General features: G+C 45.7%; 1 protein-coding gene across 1 annotated transcript in view; it reads left to right on the top strand.

Moving 5' to 3' along the window:
* COL6A3 (collagen, type VI, alpha 3) overlaps positions 1-23,995 on the top strand; it is a 54,342-nt gene extending 30,347 nt beyond the window's left edge. Inside the window, exons 17-45 of the mRNA XM_010179468.1 lie at positions 362-388; positions 500-544; positions 653-706; positions 887-949; positions 1,343-1,408; positions 2,144-2,197; positions 2,850-2,885; positions 3,374-3,436; positions 3,753-3,815; positions 4,529-4,591; positions 5,272-5,334; positions 6,139-6,189; positions 6,733-6,768; positions 6,874-6,936; positions 7,085-7,147; positions 7,799-7,831; positions 7,938-7,974; positions 8,081-8,092; positions 8,255-8,748; positions 9,342-9,441; positions 9,948-10,640; positions 11,883-11,991; positions 12,739-12,847; positions 12,956-13,127; positions 14,396-14,656; positions 16,433-16,507; positions 23,277-23,447; positions 23,635-23,680; positions 23,764-23,995. Of these exons, the coding sequence (XP_010177770.1) occupies positions 362-388; positions 500-544; positions 653-706; positions 887-949; positions 1,343-1,408; positions 2,144-2,197; positions 2,850-2,885; positions 3,374-3,436; positions 3,753-3,815; positions 4,529-4,591; positions 5,272-5,334; positions 6,139-6,189; positions 6,733-6,768; positions 6,874-6,936; positions 7,085-7,147; positions 7,799-7,831; positions 7,938-7,974; positions 8,081-8,092; positions 8,255-8,748; positions 9,342-9,441; positions 9,948-10,640; positions 11,883-11,991; positions 12,739-12,847; positions 12,956-13,127; positions 14,396-14,656; positions 16,433-16,507; positions 23,277-23,447; positions 23,635-23,675 (3,117 nt within the window). The 3' untranslated portion in view covers positions 23,676-23,680; positions 23,764-23,995. The remainder of the gene's footprint in view (positions 1-361; positions 389-499; positions 545-652; positions 707-886; positions 950-1,342; positions 1,409-2,143; positions 2,198-2,849; positions 2,886-3,373; positions 3,437-3,752; positions 3,816-4,528; positions 4,592-5,271; positions 5,335-6,138; positions 6,190-6,732; positions 6,769-6,873; positions 6,937-7,084; positions 7,148-7,798; positions 7,832-7,937; positions 7,975-8,080; positions 8,093-8,254; positions 8,749-9,341; positions 9,442-9,947; positions 10,641-11,882; positions 11,992-12,738; positions 12,848-12,955; positions 13,128-14,395; positions 14,657-16,432; positions 16,508-23,276; positions 23,448-23,634; positions 23,681-23,763) is intronic.
* The last annotated feature ends 215 nt before the right edge of the window (positions 23,996-24,210 follow it).

Below are 24,210 nucleotides of genomic sequence, written 5' to 3'. Positions count from 1 at the left end.
TTGGACAAAGCCACTGAGACTCTGTCCTGCCCCTCAGATCTGGATTTGTCTAAAAATGGGTGCACGGAGAAAAAGTCAATGGAGAATGAGTTGTGGCTAAGGAGTAAGCTATTTTATTGGATCAGCTGGCTAAACTCCACAATGCACATATTTTATCTTGGCATGAGAGTTGACAAGGGAGCTGGAGAAGATTGGCATAAGAGAAATAAGGGGTAGTTGAACCATGGTGCAGCAAGCCCTGGCTGTCCTTCCCTTGTCCTGGCTCTGGTTCTGCCACCTAACACAGCCCCCCTTCCCCACCACTTCCCACAGCAATGAACGGGGCAGAAAGCAAAGTATCTCCCCTTTCTGATCTCTTTAGGGTTCTCGAGGATTCCCAGGAGAGAAGGTATGGAGCTATTTCCTCATGCCGTGGTGGTGAGCATACAGGTGCATCGGTATCCCCCTCCCTGTTCCCTTTTCCCTTGGTGAGCATTTGCCCCTCACCTCTCTCCTGCAGGGTGAACTGGGAGAAATGGGTCTGGATGGCATTGACGGAGAAGAGGTCAGTCATTTTAATCACTTCTCTCTTTATAATGAGATGCTTCACTGAAGCATCTGAAAAGTACCTTGAAAGTGGCAAATATTCTTCTAAAATATTCTTCCTTTGTAGGGTGACAAGGGTTTGCCAGGTTCCTCTGGAGAGAAGGGATTCTCTGGCAGGAGGGTAGGCTTTTCTCACATTTACAAAAAGGCTGAATGGTGGTGAAAGGGTGGGTTAGAGCCAGGGGAGGGTGAAATGCTGTCATGGTCTCCTTGTGCCCAAGGACATGGCAGAGGTGCATGGCAGCAGAGATGCTTTTGGCAGGCAAGGCTGCTCTCGCTAACTCTCTGTCTTTTCTCTCAGGGTGACAAGGGAGTTAAAGGCGAACGAGGGGAACGAGGTGACCGTGGGCTCCGTGGAGACCCGGTAAATACTGCTAAGGCATTTTCTTGATTTCCCATCCACTTGTCCCCCGTCCTGGGTGTCATCAGCAAGCATGCCCTCAGGCTTATTAAGTGCCACTTGGCAGTGGCGGGTCCAGTGACAGAGCAAGGACTTGGAGACGACATGTGGGTACCACATGCCTCTTGATACCAACCTGTCAATCACTGTTTCATTATATTAAAACTCCCCTTCCTCCTCTTCTTCAGTATTATAAACTTTGTGTGTCTGAAAACACCTATAGCACTTCATCTAATTCAGTCAAAACAAGGAAAACAGAAAAGAAATACTGGTTCTGAGCTGTAGCAGAACTGTTCGTGATGTCTGACTGTCATGTCCCACTTACACAGATGTTTCTCATTGCTCTACTGCTTTCAGGGAGATTCAGGAGCTGATAATACTCAACGGGGAACCAAAGGCCAAAAGGGTGAAATTGGACCAATGGTAAAGTTTCTTTGTTGTCATTTGTTGTCGTTTGTTGTTTCTTGGTTTTTACAATAGGATGAGACAGAGAAAGTAAGAAAAAAGTATGCTGCCAAAAAGGTGCGAGTTTCTACAACTCATCATGCCTTGTCAGATGGAATATTTTTCCACTGAAAAATGTTGTTGGTTTGCAACCAGAACTTGCTTTGGGAAGACGTCAGTTTAGAAGATGTTTTGTGTAAAATGTGTTTTTTTAATTATTATTTTATTTTACAATGCCTTTTGGGAGATTGTAACTGAAAACAACTTTGAACTTGGAAATTAACTTTGGATGCTATTGCGGGTCACATTCAAGAGTAGAGAACTGTTTGGGGGGTATCAAATCTAAATGTCCCGCTTCACCTAAAACCTTTGAGGGGAAAAAAAACCCACAACAAACCAAACCAAAATAAAATAAACCAAAAAATGCCTCATGAGCATTGGAAAATTGCAAACCTCATTTGTTTTCGTATCAGCTCAGAATAAAAATGCTTCTTAAAACGTCAGAAAGCATTTCCCAAAGAATGGTAATGTTGGCTTACGCTAGCTCTGAAACTTGACGGGAAGTCTCAGAGTTTTCAGAAGGATTTTCACTGATGCTGGAATATCGATTAGCTAGTGTGAGAGTGCAAAAGGACCCACTTTTTGAGACCTGAACCTATTTTCCCAGTATCTGCTCATCTCAGGACTCTTATATGAGTTTTGATTTTCCCATAGGGAGAGCCGGGACCAGCAGGGCTGGAGGGCCAAGACGGTGGAGTCGGGAGGAAGGTGAGCTGCCAGACCCGCAGTCAGCAGGAGTTGAGCTCAGATCAACAATAACTTTTTACCCTTCTGCCTCATACTTTGTTTTTACAAGTTTCAAGAAGTTCAACCTTAAAAAAAAAAATCAAAAAGAAAATTAGTTTGCTCTTGTATAGACTTTTAAGCTCTAATCCTGATTCTACTCCCACCAGAGTAATTCTGCTGAGATTGTTGGAGCTACTCCTCATTTTCTGTAACATATGCATATGCCTTTGGCTGCTGGGTTTTAGAAGGCAAAACCAAACTGGAGCTGGTGTAGCTGGGATGCCTGTGGATGTGTTCTGTGCTACTGCCTGTCCCTTGGGGCATGTGCCCTAGAGACTGTGCATAAAACAGTGGCAAAGCACGTGCTTCTGCATGTGTGAGTGAGCAACTCATCTGTGTGGAGGTCAAGGGATGCAAGGAAAGAGAAAATATGCCCAACTTTGTTTTATGAGAGCTCACTGTTTTGCGGAAGGTGGACTGTGGATTTCTCTCTCCTTCTCTCCCCCCCAAGTAGTTTAAACTATTCAAATGTAATTTTGGACTAAGAGAAGCAGTGATAGATGAATCTAAAAGCAATAAAGAAATGTGTGCTTACACACTTGTGTAACAAGTCTCATCGTTTCTTCATGCACAGGGTATGACAGGACGAAGGGGACCGATAGGAGTTAAGGTAAGTGGTGACAGGGATGACACCTGGGGCTCCTGCTGTGCCACTGGCCACAGCACCCAGAGGGTGTAAGAGAAGAAGCATAGAGGCTTTGCTCTTCCTCTCTGCCTCCTCTCTCCTCCAAATTTCTCCTCTGGTTCATCTCCCTGTAAACTCCTTGCTGGACTTGGTGCAAAACCAACTATGCACATGCCTGGAGCTGCCCGTTCTCTGCAGCATTCCCTGCTCAGATGCATTGTCTCTGCATGCTGTAGGAGCAGCATAATGAGGCCAAAGCATAAAGTATGCCTCTTGATTGCAGGAAGAAAATTACCCCACCAGTTCTGTGCTCATTCTCTGCTATAACCATATTCTGCAATAAAATAACTGTTTTACCCTGCTCTTTATGCAGCTGTGAAGCAGTTTCTCATGCCCTGAGATCTCCTTTCCTTCCCCATGGTATTGACCACGTCCCCCATGCTAATGTGCATTGTCTTGTTTTACGTTTCAAGGGTGCCATGGGCTCGCTCGGTCAAGCAGGGCCAGCAGGAGAACAAGGCATGAGAGGACCACAGGTCAGTCAGTTTATGGGCCTGAGAAGGCAAATAAATGTCTTCTCTTGTGGTGATGTTGCATTATTTCATTACAACTGCTTCCTCAAAGAGTCTCAGCAGCAAAGACTGTCGGGACAATTATTTTTGGGTATGCTGTGGCTGGGCTGTCCTGCCCCAGGATATCAAGTCTACTGTTGCATTCACACCACCCAAGATGTGATGTGTTTGAAAACCATCTCTTGGGTGCTGTAAAGTTTCTTTGCCTTGCAATCTTGTGTAACACTGGTGTGTTTCTGCCTGTGTGCTTTGACACAGTCTCCCTTTTCTCTCCACACAGGGTCCGCCTGGCCAGATCGGCACACCAGGCATAAGAGGAGAGCAGGGCGTTCCTGGACCCAGGGTAAACCCTTCTTCTTCTCAGCCATTGACCCAACTGTGCTCAGCAAGAACATCTCACTGAGCTAATGAGATGCAGCTGATGTGTCTTCCTGTTTCCCTCTCTAGGGCTCTAACTCTATTTTACTCTCTTACAACACACTTTTCCAGTAAAATCCTCCTCTCAATTTATGCTAAAGATTTCTGGATCAAGAGTTATGAAAGGGGAAGAGTTAAGAGCAACCACAGAGGGGCCAGGACTTCAACATTTGGCTCATTTATGTTTTGTGGTGTTTCAAAATTAAAGAAGATCCCTGAGTGACTGGCAGGGTATCCTCTGTCTCTGAGGCCAGAGCATGACCATCTCATATGCTTACTGGGGGTCCCCCATGCATTTATTTCTCCCTTCTCCTGTATACCCCAGCAAGAGTCATGGCCACAAAGCCAGACACATCTTGCATTTCCCCATCCTGAGCAGGACTTTGCCCCTTCTGCTTATAACTTTCCCAGGGGGTTTCTCCAGGGACAATATAGGTTGCTGCTGATACTTGAATGCAGCTGACCTGGCCCTTCAGTTCTTCCTAAATGTGAATTAGACTTCTGAATTTCCTAAGGTGCTTTGGGAGGCACCAGCCCCTGTAGTTAGTACATGATTGCTACGGCCACCCAATCCCCTAGTTTTGGGCACCCAGTTTTACTGACACATTGCCAACATCCCTGTTCCCGTTTCTGTTCCAGGCCGGTGGTGGACTACCAGGAGTGTCAGGGGAACGAGGCAGGATCGGTCCCCTGGGACGAAAGGTATGTCTTCATGAGCATGGGGCATGAGCAACTAAAACAGCAATGAAAAGCTGCTAGATAGGAGTGAGCTTAAAAAAATACTGGAGATTAACTTCTTGGAGTGATCTTCACTGGATTGCACAGTGTGGAGTAGAGCAAAGTCTGTGCTCTGGTCGTTTCATTAGGCTTCAGTTTCGTTGAACAGAGGGTCAAAAGTAATTGAGTAACTGAGATTCCCAAGGAAATTTCCAGGGCAGATTCTCAACCGGTGCCCACATGGGAAGGTGGCTGTGCTGAATCTCTCCAGATGCTCCATATGGTTTTCATCTCTAGAGAATCACACACACTGTTTCATTTTCATGGCTTCTCCATAGTCCATTTGCATTGGCAAAATCCCCTGAGTTTGGGAGCTCTTATTTTTTGTGTTGCTTATAAAAAGCAAACACCAATAGTACCATCCACCGATAGAAGCTGGCTGGTCTCCCATGTCCCATTGCTCAACTTTCTTGAAATCACTAAGAGTCCCACTAAAGATTAGGCACTTTTGTAGTGTTTCTGGCCATGTAGGTTCAGCTATGACTTGCTGCTGCAAGAACCAGTGCAGACTGGTCTGTGTAAAGAAACCAGTGTTGTTGGGGTGGGAAAGGCTCAGAGTTGTCTGGAATTTCCACACATGCTTTAACAGATGCTCCTGTTTTCAGGGTGAGCCTGGAAACCCTGGACCTAAAGGGCCAAATGGACAGCAGGGCCCCCGAGGAGAGATGGTAAGTGTGGCTACATACTCACACCTTTAAGGATGCTAGGCTGGACCCTCTCCTGTGGCAAATGGACCACAGCCCTTTGCAGCAGAGAGTTTAGCTCCCCTATGGACTTTGCATCCTCCATAGTACAATGAGAGAGAAATCAGCCTTATGTCTTTCTGTGGCATGAGCATAGTTGGTAACAGTAGTTCCCTTGAGGAGATGAATTATATTCACTTGAAAAGTGACTTGTAATGTCTCAGAGATGAATTTGCAGGACAGAGGCTGTCCAGAGGATTATTAGCAAGGTACAGCACAGGGAACAGGCATCCTGTATGGAGTTATTTGGCCTTGTCCTGGCTTATTGAATGAGGCATGGGTAGACAACCTGGTCAAAAGTAACATAGAAAGAGAATGAATAGATTAAGTGAGCCCTTTCATGGGGCCTGGTCCTCATTACTCGCTATAGTGAGAGGCCAACTGCAGAAAAAAATGGCTTGTGCAGAGTAAGAGAGGACAAGAGTGGGTTAGACACAGCTCTAAGTACACCCCTAGCATTGGCTGACCCAGGGATTCTCCTCCTAATCTGCTTCCCATTGCTGACTTCTGACTGGATTTTACACATTGTATGTGTATGCTAAGCAGATTTTAATTCAGATTTGTAGTTTTAGCACCGGCTTTTTGTGCTTTTTTCTGACAATAATTTCATCTATAGAAGGATGGGTCCTGTGTCATCAGTGGAGTCTCTCTACTAATGTCACTGAATCTATGAGGTTTAAGCTATTTACATATGACTGCATATTAATGACTTTGGCTTTCCAATTTTAGGGTGATGATGGACGAGATGGAATAGGTGGCCCAGGTCCTAAAGGCAGAAAGGTAGGTGTATGCTCAGCATGGCCGTCTACCAACATGAGTTACCAAAGACAAGGAAGTATCCAAGGTCTCCAATGCAGATGGGCAAGTGCAGATCCTGGGTGAAGTCAGAGAGGCTTCATACAGAGACAGAAATCAGCCCTGTGTGTACCCTGGTGAGAAAATCAGGCAAGACTCTTCAAAGCTTTCCCCTCTGCCTTTGTCTTGGTTTTGCCTACATAAATCAGCTTCTCCAAGGAGGACACATAATGTTTTTGTACCTTTTAGCCAGAAAGCCTCATGAATGTCTGTGGGACTTTGAAAACAGTATGCCAGGATCTCCAACAGCTCCTGTACAGTTGAAATTAGCCTTAGAGGAGCAATCAGACTTTTAAAAGAGTACATGTTTGGTTTTTGTTAATTGTATGAGGAACAAAAGTGCAAAATGAATCTGCAGTCTCTCTTTTTCCTCCATTGTTTAATTCCTTGAGTTGCTACAGATTTGCCTGCAGAATCAGGTTCATTTCCTAAAACCCTATATTCAAACAAACCCTCGTGTTGTTTCAGGGAGAACGTGGCTTCATAGGCTACCCAGGACCCAAGGTACGGTGCAGCCCATGAGCTATGCATTCATTTTCCAAGCAATGTAGCTGTTTCCTGTGGTCCTGTGCAGATTTAGAGCTACTTTTCATGTTTTTCCTCAACCAGGGTGGACCTGGTGACCGTGGTGTTGGTGGAGGTCCCGGCCCTAAAGGAAACAGAGGTCGCAGAGTAAGTTGGACCATGACAAAATTTTTTCCTTCTGCATGAATGGCCTAAAAGATGTGCTCATCTTTTTCCCCTAAGTGTTGACCTATGCTCCTGGGAGCACTCCTGCAGATGTTCATGGAGAGGATTTCTTTGCTCTCTTTCTCTCTAGGGAAATGCAGGAGATGCTGGGACACCTGGTCAGAAAGGAGAGGTTGGATACCCTGGACCCTCTGTAAGTGCTCACTGCATTGCTGATGGAGTCCCTGCCTCCACACCCTGGAGAGAGTCGATTGCCTCTCTGAGAAATGTGGTGGTCCCTATTAGTGGCAGGGGTTGAAAAAATATTCCCACCTCCATCTCCTGCTAATTTCAAATTGGGCAAATTCTTCTTTCTTTGTCTTGGATGTGACTCTGTAAATTCTTAACTAGCTGTTTGTCATTGATAGATATTCACTCATGCTCAAACCACAGTGCACAACTGAAGGAAAAAGTCAAGAGGCAGGTTCTTATCAGGCACTAGGATTTCCCCATGTCAATATGCCACTTAAAGCCCCTTCTAGGATGTTCTCACCTCTTTATTTTTTATCAGTCCACACAGGATATGACCCATGACCAAATCTGAATGGCATAGAGCACCCCAGAAAGGTCAAAATGACTTGGCTTGCTTTGCACATGAACCTAGAGCAACATAAATATCCCTTTTGGGTTTGGCCTTAGCTAGGTTTACTCCTCACAGGGTAAAACATTTCCCCCTCTTGCTGGAAATACAACTGAAAACAGGCAGGTTTCCCTTGGCTTCTGCATGATGTGGTTAGATAACCATTCTAACTGGGTTCATGTGGAAGTAAACATTGCACTCAATTTTGCTATATTTTTTAAACAGGGACTTAAAGGCGATAAAGGAGAATCCAGAGATGTAAGTGTGGCACCATTTGTCTCTTGTTTTGAAATATTATTTTGTTGGCTGTGTCACATATCTCTTTTTTCCCCTTTCTCCCCCTATTTCATTTTATTTTTCAAAGCAATGTGCACTTGTACGGAACATCAAAGACAAATGCCGTGAGTACACCAGTGCTTTGCTAATTCCCCGTCACTGCCCTTGTATGTTCATCACGTTTCATGAATAGCACTGACCAAACTGCTTTTTTCCCCATCTTTTTCACAGCTTGCTGCTATGGTAAGTCACCTTGAGTTCTTTAAATATCAGTGTGATTGTGTGCCAGAATTGTTTCTCTCCCTATGGACATGGTATGAATGATTTACCCCTGCCGAGGACATGGTCCTTGTATCTTGACGACCTTTTAGGACACTGTTTGTTTCCAACACATGTTTCTGGCAGGTCCCAAGGAGTGCCCTGTCTTCCCAACTGAGCTGGCCTTTGCAATTGACACTTCCTCAGGCGTCGTGAGGGATGTTTTCAACAGGATGAAGCAAACTGTGCTCAGAGTGGTCAACAACTTGACCATTGCTGAGAGCAACTGTCCTCGGGGTGCTCGAGTGGCCCTGGTCACCTACAACAATGAGGTCACTACAGAGATCCGCTTTGCTGATGCCAGGAAGAAGTCAAGCCTCCTCCAGCAGATCCAAAACTTCCAGGCTACCCTGACCACAAAGCCACGCAGCCTGGAGACTGCCATGTCCTTTGTGGCCAGGAATACCTTTAAGCGTGCCCGAAGTGGCTTCCTCATGAGGAAGGTGGCTGTCTTTTTCAGTAACGGGGAGACAAGAGCCTCCTCGCAGCTCAACGATGCCGTGTTGAAACTCTACGATGCTGGGGTCACGCCTGTGTTCCTCACCAGCAGGCAGGACCCAGTTCTTGCCAGAGCTCTGGAGGTTGGAGTCTTTCACCATTTCTTTCCATTTCTGCTCATGATCTAAGTCTGATTTGCTGGGGAGTTTGATGACTGTGGCTCTTAAAGGCAGTGGCTGACCTTTCAAGTGCTTAGCACTGAGAAAGCATTGCTGGCCAAACTCATCCATCATGCCCCTTAGGAGAGAAATCCAAAACATGGCACATGCTGGGAAAGGCTAGTAAGGGTATTTGTTTCACAGAACATGTCCCCAGATAGGTATGGTATGAAACAGAAGCAAAGACAGTCCCCATAGCAAGAAACATTAGCTGAGACAAAGGCAATGGGTGGGAAGGTAGAAGTACTGTTGGCAAGGAGAAAGTGATAGTACAGAGCAACAAAACAGCCCCAGATGAGCATGCTGAGCACTGGTTCAAGTGTCTGAGCCTTTCCTTTCAGTTTATGTCTCCACTAACTGATGTCAGGGGCATTAGGCTCCTCCAAAGGGGATCCATCAAAAGCAATGTGCTGAGTAGAAAATCCCTTAGAGTTGTGGATTGCCCTCCCCTACTTTGAGCTGAAAGTAAGAGAAAGCAGCATTACTAACACTGTGTTTTTCTGTTTGCATCTCATCAGATCAACAACACAGCAGTTGGACATGCAATTGTTCTTCCAACCAGTGGCAGTCAGCTGAATGAAACTATCCGGAGGCTCTTGACTTGTCACATTTGTCTGGGTAAAACATCCAATTTCTTCTCTAGACAGTGCCAAATACTTCTGGTGTCACAGCAGTCGGTTGTCAGTGGTGCAGAAGGGAGGTCCAATTGGGAGTCAGCCCTCTTGCTGCTGAAGGCAAGGGATTCATATTCTTAGGTTGAGCAGAAAGCATTGGCATTGTGAATGAGACTCAGTATTTAGCATGGGCGTTCTCCACTTTGTAATGAGAAGCTCCTTTTTTGGCCGCTTCCCATTTTTACAGCCTGAATTCCAATAGCTAAAATATGGCCTTCTGCCATTTATGACAGAGTTCTTGAGGGATCCCTTTGGACAAAGGAGCGCATAAAAATACTAAGTGCATAACTAAATGTATTTTGGGATGAACTGACTTGGGTATCAAGTAATGCGCCGGTGAATGTTCATGGCTTGATAGTTGTATTTCATATGACACAAGAGATTTTTACAGTGACAAGGGACATTCATCTTCAGTTCCTCTGGGTGAAACCTACTATATTTCTTCCCTAGATGTGTGTGACCCTGATCCCTCCTGTGGTAGTCAGAGACCCGTATTCAGAGACAGAAGGGCAGCCCCAACAGATATAGACACTGACATCGCCTTCATCATGGATAGCTCAGAGTCCACCACCCCTCTGCAGTTCAATGAGATGAAGAAGTATATTTCCCACCTTATAAATAACCTGGAAATCAGCTCTGAGCCAAAAGTATCCCAGCACCATGCAAGAGTGGCAGTTCTCCAGCAAGCTCCTTATGAATATGAAACCAACTCAAGCTTTCCACCCGTAAAAACTGAGTTTTCACTAACTGATTATGGATCCAAAGAGAAGATCATTAACTACCTTCACAACCAAATGACCCAGCTCCATGGCACACGGGCTATAGGAAGTGCAATTGAACACACAATGGCTCATATTTTTGAAAGTGCACCAAACCCTCGGGATCTAAAAGTCATAGTTCTGATGATGACCGGAAAAGTAAATAAACAAGAACTTGAGTACCTGCAGAAGGTAGTTATCAATGCAAAATGCAAAGGGTACTTCTTTGTTATCTTGGGCATTGGCAGGAAGGTGAGTGCCAAGAGTATCTATAGCCTAGCTAGTGAGCCGAACGATGTGTTCTTCAAATTGGTTGACAAACCAGGAGAGCTTCATGAAGAGCCCTTGCTACGCTTTGGGACACTGCTGCCATCTTTTATCAGAAGTAAGTATAACATCCTGCAGCTGAAGTATCATGGGAGGGACAATATGTGACCTCAGAGGGATTAATCTGCCAGGTTGATTTATGTGCCTGTTGGTTGGGTGGGCTGTAATCTAACCACCTCTTTGGGCAGTGGGGCCCACTGAAGTGTTACTCTCTTTTTATATGTTCTATACTGTTTTGTCTGTTTTATTGCTGCTCATAGGTCTGCCTAGTTGAAGATATCTGTATTTTGTTCACTTTCACCTCCCCATCCCATCCTGTGCAGCCTGCTGGTCTGCCAAGTAGAGTCTATACTTCTGTCTGGTTTGAGTTGGTGGGCTCATCTGTGGGACCTGACCTCATCCTGCTTGGCTTGCTGGTCACATCTGCAACATGTCCCATAGGGTCTGGTCCTGCTTTTGGCCCTCTGCAGCCCAGCAGCCTGCTGGCACTCCCCGGGAGCTCCCTGAACACCCAGCAAATCTTTCTTCCCAACTTCAGCATAAACATCACGTCTAGCAGGCATTTGGATGGCTCAGGCTGAGATCTGGAGTTGCTATCTGCAGATTTAAGGACCAGATGAACAGGATTCTTTGCTCAGGGATAAATAATGCTGTGGTGTTTGGGATGTGCAGATTGTGCCTTGAAAATTTGCATCTCAGCTTAGCAAGAGACCCCAGGCCAAGTCTGTAACTATAGCCAGCTGCTGGAGATCCTAAACAGACCTGGCCAGCAAGGACAAAAATTGAGCTTTTTCTAGAAAAGCTAGTTTTATCCTAAAAGTCCTGAAAATCACTCTACTGGGCTAATAAGCCACTGATTTGGGAATGTCTTGCACTAGATAGGAAGCAAACATGAGCTTTTCTGTCCCTGGAAATAAATGTTTAGGTTTTCTCAGTTTGTTTTTTCCATTTACCACTTACAGGGTTCCTGGAAGCTTCTAACTCTTGAAAAAATATTAACTGTGTGGTTGAAAGTGCCTTGTTATAAGAAAGCTGTTTACATGTGACAGACTAAGACATACAGCCCTCTGGTATCTTGTAGCTACTGTTCTCGTGTTAGTAAATTAGAATTACAAATCTCCCAGCCCATGATGCTGCAGTAACCACACCAAACGTCAAGAGATATTCCATACCTTTTATCAGAGCAAGCAAGAACAGAAGAGGTTTTATTTTAAATCAAGAAGAAAAATATGTAATGTGTTGTTGATAGGTAACCAGCATCCTCAACACCAGTGTTTAATGCCAGTCTCTCTGTCTCTAGGTGACTTTGCTTTCTACCTGTCTCCTGAGATAAGGAAACAGTGCGAGCAGCTCCAGAGTGATCAGCAAGCCAAAAGCCAGAGCCCCCGGCACACAGGCCACAAAGCAGTGTAAGTAGTGGTTTGTCTGCTTGAGAATGAGCTTTGCTAACAGCCTGTCTGAGGAGGAAGCCTCTGCTTCCCAGTGCCTGTCTGGAAAAAAGAAAGAAAAAGCGACTTCAAATCTAGCAGTTGGGATTATCAGCATTTTACTGGTTCCTTTAGTGCTGTGTCAGAAGAGCAGCAGATATATCTACTAGAGAAGGGTAGATAAGTACACATATAATTTTAAATTTGGGTTAAATTTCATATTTATATACGTATAAAGGATATGAAGGATATGCTACTGTCATCATGCAGGTCAGGAATTCCAGAAATTACTATCAATCTGGGGGTTTCCACTCAACAAACTATTTTCAGAGGCTGAGCTGCGCTGGACTATCTGATATTCAGGAACCAGCATAGAATATATCCTAATATTTTCTGAACTGAAGTGAAAGCTTGCATCACTAAGACTCACTTATCTCTGGCACACAGCTGTCTTGGATTTAGAGGGTCGAGCACCTTCAAATCAGTCATGGTACAGGTCTGACTACTGAATTTACTCTTGTATGTGTGAAGTTGGTGTATAGACAGACTTATGCCCCAAACAATAGGTAATGCTCCACAGCACTTTTCACTGCTTGGCTGTGTGCATATCTAAAGCTGACAAAACCTATCGACTTCAAGTGGATTCTTGTAAATGTCAACTCTTCTGTTCCAAAATTGTGCTTAAATAAGGGGCAAAAAGAGCCATATCAGCTGCTTTTGCTTTGACAGGTATGTGGCACCCAATGTGACCATAAGCCGAACCCTCAGTGCCAGCAGCACGGTCACTGCAACCATCAAGCCTGTTGTGAGCACCAACACCCGTGCCAGAACCACCACTGCCAGCACCACGACCCAGACCAGCACCACAGCCCAGACCAGCACTGCGGCCCAGACCAGAGCTGCAGCCCAGACCAGAGCCGCGGCCCAAACCAGAACTGCGGCCCAGACCAAAGCCACGGCCCAGACCAGAGCCACCGACCAGACAACAGCCAGCACTGCGGTCCAGGTGAACATGACCACGCAGAGCACAGCAAGCACTGCTGGCCACACCAAAGCCACTGGCCGCACCACCGCGAACACCACGGCCACCGCAGGAGGTGGCAGGAGAAGACAAGGCGGTATGTGAAAGGCTCTCCCCATGCGAGCAGTGCCTCTTGCGTGTTTGTGCCATGGCAGGTTGTGGCTTTTCTTCCTCACCGGGAGGATTGTTCCTGTGGGAAATGTCACTAAGTGGCCAAGTTTCATGCTCGCAGAAACAAGTTTTGAGGCGCAAAACTGGAAAACTGCACTGGGGGGAGGGAGTTGAGGCTTTGTCAACTTCTGTGTTGAGAAGTTTGTGCAAAACTGGGTGAGGGGAAGACTGCCTCTAAGCAAAACACAAGCAGGACCAATATGGGTCAATCCACCATCTAGTGCCTAGCCCAGCAATACAGCGGCAGAGCACTTCTCTTTCTAGTGCGGCCCATTTGCTTTCTATGTTTTCCTTGTAGCAACTCCCCTTGGCTAAGTTTTGTTATTTAGGGTGATTCATACAATGAAGTTGTTTGAATTCTCTGTCGGCTAATATAAATAGTTAGTTCAGTTAGTTCATCCCTTAATCAGTGTGAAGACTTCTCTTGGAATGCTAAAGCTCTTCTCATGTGAGCACAGTTCATGTAAAGGAGCTTTTCCATGTGTTTTTGCAAGGAGGTGCAGGCAGCTCTGCAGTAGCTGAAGAGGTGAAAAAGAACATGTGTTAAAGCCCAGGGACACTTTACCAGTCAGTGAATGCCTGTCTCCATGTAAATAATAAATAAAAAGCAATAATTAAAAGCAATCAGGACAATGCTTTCATCAGCTTGTGGGGAACAAGCATTTCTGCCTGTTTCTTGTTCCACTGTCACTTCCAAGAGTGTTTATAAGTACTCTGCCATAGCAGGAAAACCTTTCCCTAATAGCTTCTTTGACCTGTCCAAGGTCATGTTGGATCTTTAGCAGGCTTTGCTTGAAGATCTTCAGCAGTTCAGTTTATCCATTGCACTCCAGAGAAGGATCTGACTGGTCACATTTACAGTTGGGGAAGTTGTGCTAAGAATCATATTTCAGGCTGTGAAAACATAATTCTAAAAAATTGCTTTGGTTTGCTCAATTGCAGCAGATTGCTAGAAAATAAACAAACCACTTGGCAAATCATTGAGGTTAGGAAAAAAACAAGTCTCCCTGCAGTGTATTGGGTTGGGCATCTGAAACAGCGAAGTCACAACCTGGCTTTGCCCGTGCCACAGTTAGCTGCAGACAAATTCACATGCTGTAGACTGGAAAGGAGATCCTGCAGCACTGAGATGTTTTTTCCTTGAGATCTTTCCTCTTCAAGTCCTCAGTGTTTCTTCTGATTTTTGCATTGCAGCAAAGACCCATGACATTCAGATCACAGATGTCACCGAGAACAGTGCCAGGCTGCGCTGGGCCAGCCCCGAGCCAGTCAACGCCTATGTTTTTGACATCGCCGTCACCTTAGCACATGACCACTCTCTTGTGCAGAAGCAAAACCTGACCGGCACTGAACACGTCATCCGAGGACTCAGAAGCGGACAAAAATACATTGTCCTCATTACAGGCTACCAGAAATCCCAACCCAAAGTAACCTACACAGGGACGTTCAGCACAAGTAAGTACCTCTCAGGTAAAACACACAAACATTTATTTTTTTAAAAAATGGACATGAAAAAGGGAGAAAACACTCAAGGAATGGGGAATCGGTCAGTACCAATGGTCCCAGCCCAGTTGTGTCACTGCACGTCTGGCATCCTGCGGTCCAGCAGCAGGACCTGGTTACGAAACACTGTGAATGTGTTTCTTTGGCAAACACAACCTGACACTTCATTGGTGTTAAACCAACACAGATTATGAGAGAATTAAAGCCAGTCCCAGACCAGGGAGGATTGTCGTATTGTAAGTGCAGGAGGCTTTGCACAATGGGTTTTGATGGGGTCCAGATGGTATTGCTGTAATTAATAAGAGTCAAACTGTGTTAACACAGAATAAATTCAGTCCAGCCTGATTGCAAAATAAGCAAGAATAGCTTGATCAGCTTCTCTGATCACCATTTCCATAGACACCTATCGGTTCTCTATTATACCCACCCCCCAAAAAAACAACTCACAAGGAACATATTAAATGGAGGTTTTATTCCTTTGGGGATCCAAGCTCCATGTGTACAGATCACATGTAAACCTCACCAAACCCTTTGGTGTGGCCAAAAGTTGCTAGGTAAGACATGGCCAATTTTTTTTTTTACATAGTTTGGCGTAGAGATGCCTTGGCTTGGTGGTGCAGAGAAGTTTGTGCTGGTCCTGCCAGTGCTGCATCTGGCTTATTCTGGCACTTCAGAGCCAATTTCAGTGCCCATGGAAAGCCTTTCCATTAGCTTCAGTGGTTTTGGATCAGGTCTGAAGTCTCTTACCTTTGTGAGCAATAAACGCGCCCACAAAAATGTTGAGAAAATACATCAATGTGTAGAAGTAAAATTTGCATGTGCTGACTGGGAGTTCTTGATGCTCAGGGAAGCTGCATTCCCCATAGAGTAAATCTGAAACGGGAATGAATTGGGCAGGCATTGGTGATGCCACCTATGCCCACAAGATGTGACCTGGACACTGGGTAGGACTATCCCCCTTAACCACAACCATACCCTCCACCAAAGAAAAGCAAATCCAACCCTGCCTGTGGCTGCAGTCCCCTCCTGCCCTCCAGCCCCATGGAAAGTGAGACAAGGGATTGCCCTGGGAAAGGGACATGATGCAGTATGATACAGTCATGCAGGGCGTGATGCACTATGAACCACATTCTCTTTTCCATCACAAGGGGTTTGTTCCCCTCATTGACAGTCCTCAACAACACAGATCCTAAAAGGATGTGAGCCCATGATAGGAGGATTGTGGTCAAATTGAGGCATGCAATGTATGGACAGTCCTTGAGGACTGCAGGGGAACAAGAGAAGATCTATCACAGACTCTTTGTTCCCCTGGAGGATGCCATTTTTTTTCCTGCCATCTCAAGGGCAGAAGAGCAAAGCTGCTAAACAAAGAAGCCACATCTAGCTCCTTCAGAGCCCCTGCCCAGTCGTGTGCTGCGGGAGCCATCCAAAGCAGTTATATAGGGTCCTGAGGATGCGCGCAACTATGCAGCAGAGCGACCGGCTGGGGAGAGCAAGACAAACCCATCCCAGCGTGGCTGGGTGGTCATGGATTACTCATCCCATCAGCTGCTTCTAATAAACATTTCTGAAGTGTATGTGCTAGAGTAAATAGATCCAGACCTGACTCCTGCAACGTGTGCATCCCCCATGTTGGAGCTGGGGCCAGTGACTTTGTTTATGGCTGCACCGAGGACGCTGCAGCAAATTCCCTTCCCCTTGGCTGACCCCACTACTTCTTCTCCCCAGAGACCCTAGCACAGTCCAAGGTGTCCCTGGCCCACATGATGCTCAACACCGAGCCACTGGAAGGGCCTGAGAGTGGTGAGTATGGATGACGGTGGGAGTGCTGGCTTGGGGTACTCTGCCAGGACCCCCACCAAAAGCCTGGCCATTTGCAGCAGTCTTCCTCTTGCCACGCTCCTAAACCAACCTTTCCCAGGGCCCCACTAGGACCAAAGGATCTATAAGTCCTTTGCTTTGCAGAGCCAACAGATCCATAACCTAGATGACATCCTTCGCCATGCAGGTCTAAGCCCTGTATTGGAGTCTCTGTCTCATGCTGGATCCAAAGCCCCATGAAGTTGCTGTGATCTTCACAGGGGACTTGAACTGGGGTCCTGTTTCCATTGCAAGGATGGAAGATGAACCAGAGCCCAAGCACTGGCTTCTCTCTGAGGACAAGCTGTGCCCCATGGCCTCCCCGGCATGTGTATATGCAGGTGTTGACACAGAACACCACCTGATGCTTGCTCACTCCCTTTCTATGTGGGACAAAGAATAGGTCTTGGGTACTTGGTTTAACATATAGCTCTCAACAAGGGCTTGACCAACAGCCAGGGATTGCAGGGGAACTAGTGTCAAACATTTGCATAAATTTGGCTAATTGGTAGTCTCCCTCCAGTTTCCGCCATCTGCTCTTCTCCCATTTCTTTTCCACCAGCGGCATATGCAGCAAACTGAAAAATGGGCAAGCTGTCAGCTCCTACTCTTGTCAGTCGTGTTAACCTGTGTTAAAAACCCATTATTACTGTAACAGTTTATATGTCATCTCATTGCTTTTGTTGACATCAAGTTCATTGTATCGACGCTATTATGCTCACTTCTACACTAAGTGCCAGGCTGCAAACCCTCCACTGGTCTGGAAGGACTCTCAGCCTCATAAAGCAGCACAGCCCTATGGCAGACACCAGCTATGGATCTGGCATCCAACATTCATCCCAGAATCATCACACTCATGTTTTTCTTTAAGCATTTTGCCTGCACTGGGGCTCATCTTCTTCCTGAGGAGATCTGAAAGCGTGGGGAGATGCTGCTGCTCAGTGCATTCAGCCAATAAGAGTTGCAAAGCTGCTGTTTGGATCTAGCTGCTGGCATTGAAGGGGCTGAGCATGGATCTCATGCCTTGCTGGCGGTACCACCAGAGCTTGCTGCAGCAGAGGGGCTGAGGGCTTGTGCCAGGCAGGGACCATCTCATTTCTGCCTTGCTGCATGTTCCATCATCTCCCCCTTCCCATGCATTCCCACTTGTTTGGTCCTTCTCCCTGGCACAGACATCCCATCCAAAGCCCTCCCCACCAGGTGACACCCCCATGGCTTCATTTAACCCCTTGTGTGCGAGCCCTTTGGAAACAAGGTGTGTAGACTTGCGCAGGTCTACCTGAATGAAAAAGGATATGCTGTGTGCTTGCTCTGTGCTTCAATGCGGGTCTCTCAATCTCAAGTTCTCTTGTTGACCCATCTGCAACAAAGATCTTTGCCCGAGGATTTATGGCAGCCAGCAATCTGGGGAAAACATTCTCTGGGGATGCTAATCTGAAGTTTTTCAACAGGCTAGAGACATTAAATTGGGCAGGGACTTTGGGATGAGTTGTTTAGCTGAGTCTTCTCTAGTTCTCTGTGCAGTTGGAGAGACCCATGTGTAAATCTTCCTACAGACCTCAGGGGAAGCCCCAGATTCTGCCATACTTATAGAGGCAAAGCAGCTGCTAGCCTGGATGGCCTGTCTTTGCTAATAAAGGCTCTGGGATTTGGGCTTAAATTATAATTTGTGGGCTGGAAAGAACATATGTTTAAATCTTCATCAAGCCCTAAAGTCTACCAGGTGTGGCTTGCCTTTAGAGATAAAATAAACACACTTAAGGATTAAGTTACTGCCAAGACAAAGAGCTTTGAAAATAGATGGGGGAAGTTGTGTGAGGGACAAATCCTGTGAGGATTAAGGGGCTCCCACCACCTTGGTTTGGAGACTTGGGGTTTGGAATCACGATGAAATCAAGACCAGACAGAGGCAAGCCAGAGGCTGAGGAAGGTTTGCATTCAGCAAGAGAAATCAGACAACAAGGAAATGCCACCAGTCCTGTACTGGGCTTTTTTACTTCTCAATCTCTTTGCTTTTTCAGCTTTTAACCCTTTCAGAATCCTTAACCTTTGCACCTTTTGACATGCAGATTGGCCAAACCCTTGCTTGCTGGACTTTGACATGGGCACCCAGTGCAAGGACTATCAGATTGTGTGGTTCTTTGACTACAAAAACAAGATCTGCAGCCAGGGTTGGTATGGTGGCTGTGGTGGTAATGCCAATAGATTTGAGACCGAAGCTGAGTGCATTAGCAAATGCTTTAAACCATGTAAGTACCATGTGGGGATTAATCCTTTTGTATTTTATCATCTTGTCAAATAATGTTTGGATTGGAGAGAAAACATTGTTTAACATCCAAACCCATGCACTTTTTCCTCCAGCAGCAGCCGAGAAAACCATGCAGCAGCCACCCCTTGAGAAAAGACTTCCATCAGGTAACACCAAAAAAATCATCACAAACCAAAGCAAGTCCGTTGTTTCACCTTGACCATTTCGTAGCATGCATCTGAGCTTCTCTAATACAAGATCACCAGTTTTATAGACTTGGTTTACATTTGCTTCTTGACATGACCATGCCCCACCATCTGCTTTGCATGAAAAAGTCATCTTGCATGTGTGTTGTCACACCAGGACATGTCATGTTTGCACAACCTGAGTGCAAACCACAGCTATACAGGAAATTCATGCACTGCATTTTGTGAGAAATGTGTGGTTGCTGAACTGGAGCATGGTGCAGTCTCAAAGCAGTTTGTATTATGGCTGTGTGACTAACCAACGTGACCACTCAGGGGTGTGCCTTTGCTGAGATGCAAAGAATTGCAAACGTTTCACCGCCTGTAACCAAAATGTTTGATTGGAAATTACTCCACGGGGCTTGGGTCTTGTGTGGAGGTATTTTCCTTTTGCACCAAAAGATAAAAATCAAAGTTGAGGGAGGAGCCCACAGGAAAATGGCAATGACCTCCTTTCCTGAAGGAATTTGAGACTGAGGGGTTGTGTTTGCAAACCTCTTCAAGACCTGGGAAGGAAGTAGTGACTTGCAATCACCTGTGTTGGTTAAGCAAGGATTTGGGATGGGAACTGGACCCCAGCAAAGCTTTGCTATCATAGCAGCCTCCCCCTGCTTGTGGTATTTCAAGGCCCTTTGTGGGGATGGGAGGGAAACCTAGGAGTGAAGCAAACTCCGGTACCTGAGAGGAGGACTTTAACCCTCCTAGGGGCATGATAGGGTTTGAAAAGGCAAATTAAAGAGCCTTTCCACACATTTGATTTTGTTATGTATGTTTTAGACTCCTTAAATCAGACTCAGAAAATGTTGCATCTGGCAGCAGTGCAGCCGGAGTCTAGCTGTGGGTGTTCCTGCAGAAACACACAGGCAAGTGGGGAGGAGGCCACTGCCAGGCATGGAGATGCCTGGGATGGCAGCTACTTGCAAAAGGAGATTGCAAGGCGCTTCTGGACTGCAAAGCGGCATTATGGACAAAGATACATCACTTGCATTTTGAGGACTTTTCAGCCAGAGGAAGCAGCGTATGGCTTGTGCAGAAACCTATGGCTTAAATCTAGACCCAGATTTCATCCTCACAGAGCAGGGAAGCCTTCCTGATGGGTTTTTCTTCAGAGGGCGCATGTTTCTGCTTGCCTCATCCCATAGACCAGCCCCTTCTGATCATCGTCACATGCCTTGATGATGTTTCCAGCAACTGTTTTTCAGGCTAAAGTGATATTTCATGAACTTGGCGCCGTTCTGCCCTGGGCAGATAGTCAAGAAAAGCAACTGAGAGGCCCTGGAGGGATGCTTGCATCTCTGCCCGCCCCGCCAGGGTCCCCCGCTCTGTTCTCTGCTTTATTCTCTTTTCATTTTTCTGAAAAAACAGGAGCTTGAATCCACTGTGGAAAATGAGGCATGGGAGTTATCCGCAGCTCGGCTTTTAAAATACTGAACGTTCAGTTGGGCTCCCAGTTCAGCCTGTACCAGATGCCACAGCCAGGTGCCACACTGAGAAATGTATGGGTCTCCCAAACATTAGGACTTTTTGAGTACAAAAACATGCTGCAGACCCACCTCCCATTTGAAGCCTTTTAAATGCTGTGATAGACTTTAATTATTGCAATTTTTAATTTTTTTACCATGACAAAATTAAATGTAAGTGCAACTGAGGAGCCCAAGCTCATTTTCTCTACGGGATGAATTAAAACCCCAGTTTATGGTGGCTGCCCTCGTCTTTTGAACCTGCCAGAGCCAGCAGCAACTTAAAACACGTTTTAGCTCCCTGGTTCTTGCTCTCTATCAATTCTTTGAAATTTCTGGATAAACTTTTGTTTTATTTCTTGTGTTTTGGGCTTAGAGTTTTTGGTAGCAGGGGGAGGTTTTGGTTAAAATGCCAGCCAGGGGTTCAGCTGGAGGAGTTACTAGGTGGTGTTTGATGGTGCTTTGAAACTGGAGAGTTGCAGAGGTCCCAAGTTGTGAATATTCGGGCAGGCAAACTGAAGATCACTATTCAAGTGAATTTTCAGCAGCTTTCCTGAAGCCAGATCTGCCTCTAAAGTGGTGGGTGAAATTCCCTCTGCATCTGCTGATACCGAAGGCTGCTTCCACTCTCGGAGGGGATGAAGATGGGGGGAGAAACTGAGCTGTTTGCACCATGCTGCAGAGAAAAATTGTAATGTACCTCCCATCAGCTGAATGTTTTCGTAACTGGTTGGATTCCTGAAAGGGTGCATGAGGTTTGAGGTAGAGTCATTCTTGTATTCACATCTGCTGGCTTTCAGCAGTTTGGGAGGCAGGAAAGAAGGGAGAGAGACTTTGATAAAAAAATAAAAATCTGTCTAATAAACAGGCAAAGAGCCTGCCAAAGGCATGGGGAAGCTTTTGGCTGTAGAGGCCCAAAAGCACAGCTGAATTGGAAGGTCCATATTGATTTCAAATTCCAAGGAGAAACGGAAATTATAAAAGAAGTCCTGCTTCAAAAAGCTGCATTTAGAACAGGACGATGGGCAGGACTGTCCTTTCAGACATGTCTCCTCTCTCAGAAAAGACAGATTCCCAGCTCCTCCTATCCAAACAGTAAACCCACTGCTCAAGCAAACCACCCAATCTCTGTCATGACCGCAGCACAGACCACTTGAGTCTGACCACTTTGACCACAGTGTTGTTCTGACAGGGAAAAATGCAATTAAAATGAGCAGGCAGAGTTTAGAGATTTGGCAGAGTCTGCCCAGAATCATGCCTGACATTGGTCTGGGCATTTCCACCTCCTCCCCAGGAGCATCCCGGCCTCACTGCGGCGTTCCTGGGCTCTGGGAAGCCGCCAGCACCAGCCACAATTTCCTTTAAAGTAAACTCGCTGCTGGGGCTTTCTTATTGCCAAGAGTCCAGCGCCAGCCCTACTTTCTAGTTGGGATTTTGGGAATGATCTTCTGTGCCCTTCTTCCCGTGAACACCTTAGAAAGTTTTAGCATGCCTTAGCTCTCATCAGACCCCACAGAAACTTGCTTGCAAATACAATACTTTTTATATATTCACTCTACATGTATATACTCTTTCTCATATTCATTATTTATTCCCCTGTATTTGGGACTTATTAACCATGTTTTAGAGTCCAGTCCCTTAAGTAGCTTAGCTTCTGGGACCTGGTTTATAAAAGGCATGATCCTAAGAGAAGATTATCAGAAGATAACTTCAAGACTTGGATTTTCCCAGCAGTCATTGGTGGTGTACTCTGTATACATGGATTAATCTTTGCTTTTGGGGAAAAAAAAAAAAGAAGACTTTGGTTTTTTCTTAATTCAAGAAAGGTTCCTGGTTGCAAATACCCCTCTAGTGAGAGGAACTCCACACTTTGCCTGTCTGACTCCTCCTTGCCCCATTCATTTTTTGGTGCTGTCTGTTTTACTGATACTTGCTTAACTGATGACTTAGGATTTTGACTCATGCCCAAGGCTGAACGCCAGCAGCTTGAAGTCGCACCACCGATAAGTGGCAGTGACGAGTGTGATACCAGGAATTTTGGGATCTGCCTGACTCAGGGCTGTGGTAACACAACTTTTCCAGGACTAACTGTAATGGCTGATGGTTATCCTGGCGGCATGAGCTGCTTTTGCATCCTTATCTGCAGGAGATGCCTTGTTTGTGACTTGATCAGAGGGATTTTACTTTACTTTTTAAAATGTATTTGGCAATGTCATTTTAACACATACAGGTACTTTGTTATTTTGTTCCTTACTTACCCAGCAAAAGATGCAGGATGCCACAGGGCAGTGTGTGTTAGGTCTGGGAGCATCTTCACATAGATTTCTCTTTTCAGAAGAAGCCAGTGTTTTTAATAGGAAAACGGTGGTGCCAATACTTTTTTCCTTGCAGCCCAGCCAGTCCTCTCCTAGTTCTGAGACCTGGCAACCCATTTCCTGCAAATCCAGGGGATTTGCAGACAAGTGCTGTCATGCAGCACTCTTCTTTCATCTCAACATTGCTCCACAGATACATGATAGCAATGTGGCCGAGGTCTTGGGATCAGGGCTAGTGACCTCCAAAGAAAGACCTCTTTGCAAGCTAAGAGATGGGATTTAACCACAGGAGATGTGCAAAGCCTATGCTGTGGTTGCCCTATCTGAGCTTGCATGCCAGCCCTGCTCACAGGCATTTTTCTATGATGCAAATACATTCAGAGAGGCTGTGTTTCACCCAGGAGTACTAGTGCCGACTCTTCTTGCTCCTGCTTTTATCCACAGTCACGGATATCTGCTGGCTGCCAAAAGATGAGGGGACCTGCAGGACCTTTGTGCTGAAGTGGTACTACGACATCAAGACCAAGAGTTGCGCCCGGTTCTGGTATGGCAGCTGTGGTGGCAACGAGAACAGATTTGACACGCAGAAAGAATGTGAAAAAGTTTGCATCCCTGGTAAGCAGCACACAAGTGACTGGAGAGGGGGACAGCCAAGTCCCTGGCATTTCCAGTCTGGTGCCTGGCTGTAGTGAATGGTTGTGGTGCTGACAATTAACTCATTTACCCTCCCTCAATATCCTGCATGGCTTCCCATGCATGGATAACCTCATTTGTTTTCTCTTTCTCCATCAAACCTTTTCAGGTAACATCAACCCTGGCGTGGTGACGACAATAGAAACATAGAGCCAGCGACCTGCCAACACATACCTCTGAGACAGCCAGGAGCATCAGCCGTTGCCACCATACCCCTATAGAAGCTAAAAGGGTATAGACTACCTTGCACTGTACTATTTCATGCTTTTAACTTCCGAGCAAACCTTGAAGAAAGTGTTTTGCTGCAAGACCTATCAATATGGTGCTAAACTGTTTGTGAACTGAGTGCTACGTGTGTCCGGGTTATATTGTATAGCTTCAACATTACCAAATATTTACCTAATTGCAGATGTTATTGTCTCTGAACACATCTCTAAATTACCCTTTCTTTCCGATTCCAGCAGTCTGCCTACCTAAGGCACCGTAAAATTGAGACAAACAAAAAAAACATAAAAAATCATCATAATTTCACTGCAACTCTTACATGCTTGCTTTTATCGTTTTCATAACTGAGCATAACTTTACAGGGGAAGCCTTTGTGTAAGAGAGTAGCTAATTCTGATAAACAAGCAGTTCAGTTTGTTGTTCTTACTTTTGTTTTTCGGTTGTTTTTTCTCCTTTTGCT

The sequence above is a fragment of the Mesitornis unicolor genome, unplaced genomic scaffold (assembly GCF_000695765.1).
Source record: "Mesitornis unicolor isolate BGI_N332 unplaced genomic scaffold, ASM69576v1 scaffold8452, whole genome shotgun sequence".
Taxonomy (NCBI): Eukaryota; Metazoa; Chordata; class Aves; order Mesitornithiformes; family Mesitornithidae; genus Mesitornis; species Mesitornis unicolor.
Note: the sequence above shows the minus strand (reverse complement) of the source record. Positions and strands in the feature narration are given on the sequence as shown.